The 5989-nt window shown below is 47.0% G+C and overlaps 1 protein-coding gene across 1 annotated transcript; it reads right to left on the minus strand.

Annotated features, from left to right (window-relative positions):
• Positions 1 to 4491: 4491 nt before the first annotated feature.
• Positions 4492 to 5467, minus strand: LOC138392944 (olfactory receptor 1f45-like). The gene has a single exon (XM_069483878.1). It carries the CDS (start codon positions 5465 to 5467, stop codon positions 4532 to 4534), a length of 936 nt encoding a protein of 311 aa, XP_069339979.1. The 3' UTR covers positions 4492 to 4531.
• Positions 5468 to 5989: the final 522 nt, after the last annotated feature.

Below are 5989 nucleotides of genomic sequence, written 5' to 3' on the forward strand. Positions count from 1 at the left end.
CCTTATATAAAATGGTGTAGTAAATGCATATAACCCACACACATCCTCCTGTATATTTTAAATCATTTCTAGACTACCTATAATACCTAATGCAATGTAAATAGTTCTTAGCCTGTATTTTAAAATTTATGTCATTTTTATTGCTCTGCTGTTAATTTTTATTGTTTTTTTTTTCTCCCCAAGTATTTTGGATCCCTGGTTGGTTGAATCTGAGGATGCATATGGATGGGCTGACTGTGTATGGAAATTATTCCTAAAATACCCTCAGTCTGGACATTGGCATGTTGGAATTCCTGGGACTTTGAATGAATGAATGAATACTTAAAAAGTAAAAACAACATTGCACACTCATGTTTATAGCAGCCTTATTCACCATAACCAAAAGGTGAAAGCAGCCCAGTTATGCATTAATGGTTGAATGGAGGAACAAAATGTGACATATCCATACATACAACGGAATATTATTCAGCCTCAGAAAGGAAGGACATTCTGACATAGGCTACAACACGGATGAACCTTGAGGACATTATGCTAAATAAATAAGCCAGTAACAAAAGGACAAGCACTGTATGATTCCACTTATGTGAAGTAACTAAAATAGTGAAATTCCTGGAAGCAGAGAGTGGAATGGTGGTTGCCAGGGGCCAGGGAGAGGGAAGATGGGGAGACAGTGTTTGATGGGGACAGTTTCAGTTTTGCAAAACGAAGAGAGTTCTGGACGTGGACAGTGGTGATGGTTGCAGGATGTGAACGTACTTAATGCCACTGACCTGTACACTTCCTGGTAAGTTTCATGTCATGTGCATTTTACCGCAATGGGAAAAAAGCAACACCAGCCATAACTAATAGCATTTGTTGCGCACTCACTAGGTGCCAGGCACGGAGCAAGCGCTTACGATGCATTATTTCAGGGTTTACAAACTTCAGTCACTCCCGCCTCACCTCCAACTTTTGTCCATGTCTTACCGTGAGTTTCCCAGAAAGTAGACCCCAAAACAAGGATTTGTGGGAGGTGGTCCCAGGAAGCCAGTGACGGGGTGGAGAAAGGGGGCAGGAAGGGGAGACACATTTGCAAGTGGGCAGCTTGGGCGCCACATGGGATCATCTGAATGACTGAGTAGAAGAAGCCTCAGAGACGTCCCGCGGAAGGGTTAGGACACTGAGGGCAGTTGCCCACTATCTCTTGACGTTCACTGGTTGGTGGGTACCTGTCGGACATTAATGCCTTGGTGCTTTTGGTCTTTCTTGGGTGGGGCCAAGAATATTCCATGTTGGAAATTGTTAGTGTGTATGAGAACTTTGTGCAGGTGAACTACGGGGCGGCTGAAGAAATACAGGAAGAGGTGACCAAGAGTGTCTGCTAAGGCTATATCTGTGTACCAGAGGTATTATCATTTACTTGATATTTTTCTTAATTTTAATTTAATTTAATTTTTTAGAGATGGGGTCTTGCTGTGCTGCCCAGGCTGGAGTGCAGTAGCACGATCATAGCTCCCTGCAGCCTCAAATTCCTGGGCTCAAGGGATTCTCCCACCTCACCCTCCGAAGTAGCAGGGACTATAGGTGCATGCCACCGCACCTGGCCAATTTTTAAAAACATCTTTTAGAGACGAGGTCTCACTATGTTGCTCAGGCTGGTCTCGGACTCCTGGCCTCATGTAATCCTTCCACCTCAGCCACCTGAGTAGCTGGGATTACCTGCAATATTTTTTTTCTTTAAATCTATTGTTTAAAAAAAAAATCTCAAGTAGGCCATTTAGCTTAAGTGCAGGCATGAGGTGCTAGTTTTGTTTTTTTCCTAATACACATTTAAATAAAATGCAGTTATCGATTTAACATCTTAAATCATCTTGCTTGCCAGTAAGCATACACCACATCATCTCATTTAACCCTCTTAACATTTCTGGGCCATAGGTATTATTATCTTTATTTTACTTAGGAGAACATTGGGGTTCAGAGGGGCGACACGACAGGCCCAAGGCTACGCAGGAAGAAAATAGTGGAAGCATCTTGGAGAACGCTAGCTCTGTCCCAGTCCTAGTCTCCCCCTCTTCTCTAGCTGACAGGCTGTGACCTCGAAGGTACATCATATTTCCCAGCCTCCCTGGTTGTGAGGCCATGTGGGTGGTTCTCACGGAGGGAGCATGAATGTGAGTTATGTGTGCACCTTCTGCATGAAGCCTCTGAGACAGTATCCCCACCTCCTCTCTGCTCTCTTTTTTCCCTGCTGGCAAGCTGGAGTATGGACTTACTTATGAGCCAGCTTGCAGACGAGGCAATGTCTTAGGGATTGAAGAAGAAATAAAATGGAAAAAACTTGAGTCCCTAAATGATTGCACCAAGAAGACTTGCGTGCTCACCTGGACCTGGAAAGATAGATAAACTTCTATCTTGTTTGAAATATTGCATTTTGGACCTCTCTCTTCTGTGCACTGGAGCTTAGATTTTTGTCCTAAGAAATACAGTAATTGGTTCCGGAAGTGGGGTGCAGCCGGAAGGCCAGATGGCATTTGCTTAATGGCCGGGTTGTGAGGACACAGATATTTCAGGCTGGAAAGCTATATATCATCCTTACGCCAAAGCAAAACAGTTAGTAAAACAATAGCCATAGAAAAACAGAAGGATAGTTCAAATGGTAATTGAGTCTACATCTGTAGATGAAATTATTAGAAAGAGACAGAATATTATTGTGAGTTGGTGCTCCTTGCTGCTTTTAGCAAAGTCTTACAAGAGAGATATGGACTTGGTGGGCAAGGACTTGGTCAATTTGCAAACAGAGATGGAAGAGTCTACCCCAGTGTTCTTTTCTGGCCAGAGTTCTTATGTGTGTTTAATTTTCAGCAGTTGCTTCCTTAAAATACCCATATCTTTGTCACGTTCAGTTAATAGAGGCTCACCTTGCAGCCATCTGAAACAATAGCTTTGGGAAGGGAGGAAGACCCTGTGTCTACTGTTTGGCAGACAGAAAGCTGTTGGTCTTTCCAATCTGGTGATGTTTTTGTTTTTTTGACAGAGTCTCACTCTGTTGCTCAGGCTAGAGTGCTGTGGTGTCAGCCTAGCTCACAGCAACCTCAAACTCCTGGGCTCAAGCGATCCTCCTGCCTCAGCCTCCCTAGTAGCTGCGACTACAGGCATGCATCACCATGCCCAGCTAATTTTTTCTATATATATTTTTAGTTGTCCAGATAATTTCTTTCTATTTTTTTTTTTTTTTTTAGTAGAGACCAGGTCTCACTCTTGCTCGGGCTGGTCTCGAACTCCTGACCTCGAGCGATCCTCCTGCCTCGGCCTCCCAGAGTGCTAGGATTACAGGCATGAGCCCAGCCGGGTGATGTTTCTGACCCTGAAGGGTGACCAACTCTTGTCTGAGATCATCTGTTTCTTGTAATTCTTGGCTTAAGAAGCAGCCAACTTTTGGTGACATTCATGCTCTTTCCAATCATTCTAGAAACACGTTCAGTAGACACACGATCTACCTTTAGGTGATAACATGTGATGGTCTTACCAAAGTTTATTCTTAGACATAGCAAGGGTTCACCAGCTTTGCAGCCTGCACTATTTGTGTCCTCAATTCCAGGCCACTAAGCTAATGTAACCAATTTGTCATTTTCATAATGGCAGCACCTCATGTCTGGAACCAATTTCTGTATTAGAATTAATGGGCCGGGCGCAGTGGTTCACACCTGCAATCCTAGCACTTTGGGAGGCTGAGGTGGGAGGACACCAGCCTGAGCAAGAGTGAGACCTCCGTCTCTGCAAAATATAGAAACATTAGCTGGGTGTGGTGGCAGCGCCTGTAGCCCCAGCAACTCGAGAGGCTGAGGCAGGAGGATTGCTTGAGCCCAGGAGCTGGAGGTTACAATGAGCTATTGTATTAATCATTATTAATCATTAATCATCATTAACATGATGATGCCACTGCACTCTAGCCCCAGGTGACAAGAGAGTCAGATCCTGTCTCAAAAAAAAAAAAAAAAAAAAAAAAAATTGGATGCCATTCCAAGGAATTGAACAAACTAGGAGCAACTAGACCAGATGTCTACTAAATTAATTTCTTTCTTTCTTTCTTTCTTTCTTCTTCTTTTCTTCTTCTTCTTCTTCTTTTTTTTTTTTTTTCCTTTGGAAGAAACTATGTTGCTAAAGAAACAGAGCCCAGTCTGCAAAAGCTTGTGACTTTTGAGCCTTTGCATCTTGGGTCTCTTTGTATTGCAGCTTAACGCAAACCGTAATCCAGAGTGGGACTCGAATCTTGGCGTCTCTGGTGTCCGGAGCACTTCCCTTTAGGCCTTGGGTATTCTTCACTCTGGAGTGTAAGGTCCCCAAGGTCAGGGATTTTGTTTTTTCCCTTCCGCATCCTCCACCCTTAAAAGAGTGCCTGAGATATAATAGAGGCTCAATAAACAGTTTGTGGAGGAATAAAGTAATAGACAAATGAAATGAGGGTAATATGGTATTTGAGATTGGGGCCGTGCAGGGCAATGCAGGACAGAGCAGTACTGTATTCAAACACTCGGGCCTCCCAGTCCTGTGTTCACTGAGTAACGACTGGCTTTCTGCTGACGAGAGCACCCAACGCGCCCTTCATGTCGCGGTTACGCAGGCTGTAGATGAAAGGGTTCAGCATGGGGGTGACCACCGTGTACATCACTGCAGCGGCCCTGTCCTTCCGGGCCGTGTGGGAGGACATGGGGCTGAAATAAACCGCAATGAGTGTCCCATAGAACAGGGACACCACGGAGAGGTGAGAGCCACAGGTGGAGAAGGCCTTCCGTTTCCCTCCTGCAGATGGAATCCTCAGCACCGCCCCACAGATGCGGGTGTAGGAGACTAATATGCCCACAAAGGGGGCGATGACGGACAGGGCGCCCACGGTGTACACCAGCACGTTGTTGAGAAAGGTGTCTGAGCAGGCCAGTTTCAGAAGAGGGCTCAGGTCGCAGAAGAAATGGGGGACCCGGTTGTGGGTGCAGAACGAGAGGTGGGTCAGCAACACCGTGTGGGTCAGGGCGTTCCCGAAGGCGGAGGTCCAGGACGCCACCACCAGGAGGCCACAGAGCTGTGGTGTCACGGAGCTGGCGTAGTGCAGAGGGTGACAGATGGCTGCATAGCGGTCGTAGGCCATCGCGGTCAGCAGGAAGCTGTCGATGCCCGCGAGCCAGATGAAGAAGAACATTTGGGTCAGGCAGCCGGCATAAGGAATCCCTTTGCGTCCTGACACGTGGTTGGCGAGCATCTTGGGGATGGTGGTGGAGGTGAAGCAGATGTCCACGAAGGCCAGGTTGGCCAGGAAGAAGTACATGGGGGTGTGAAGCCGGGTGTCGCTGGCGATGGCCAGGATGATGAGCAGGTTCCCCAGTCCTGTGACCAGATACATGCTTAGGAAGAGGACGAACAGCAGCTGCTGTTGCTCAGGGTCCTCTGAGAGGCCCAGCAGCAGGAACTCGGAGACCCGAGTGAAGTTCGCCATCCTGCATCAATCAGAAAGGAAACGGAGGAGACATCCACTCATCCATTGCACCTCGATCTCATCTCCTCTTGTCGGTTTCAGATATTCAGCAATTCTCCCCCCGCCTTTCCCCATTTGTTCATTCTCATCAACACACAAACCAGAGCAGACACTGTTCATTGCCCCCCAGCCCGCCTGCAGGATGTCACCTGCAGCGTGGCAGGCAGCTCCCAAGCACGCCCATCGTTTCTTACCTCGACCACCTGTATCTCTAAGCCCAAAAACTTCATCTGGCCACAGGGGCAGCTCAGCTTGCATGCAGACGTAACATGGAAGTCCTGGGAATTGACGCCCTTAGGAGTGACCTTTGGCTGTCGAGAGACAGGAATGATTGGGTGAATCCCTGGCTTCCTCATTCCCGAGTGGGGCAGTTCTGGGGTGTTCTACAGTCTTTCTGGACTCCCTAGAGGAATCACTCTGCAATTGCCCGGAGTGGGAGCCTACTCATCTGCAACCTCCCTTCCCATTTCCCTCTTCTCCCGA

The sequence above is a fragment of the Eulemur rufifrons genome, chromosome 2 (assembly GCF_041146395.1).
Source record: "Eulemur rufifrons isolate Redbay chromosome 2, OSU_ERuf_1, whole genome shotgun sequence".
NCBI classification, from domain to species: Eukaryota; Metazoa; Chordata; class Mammalia; order Primates; family Lemuridae; genus Eulemur; species Eulemur rufifrons.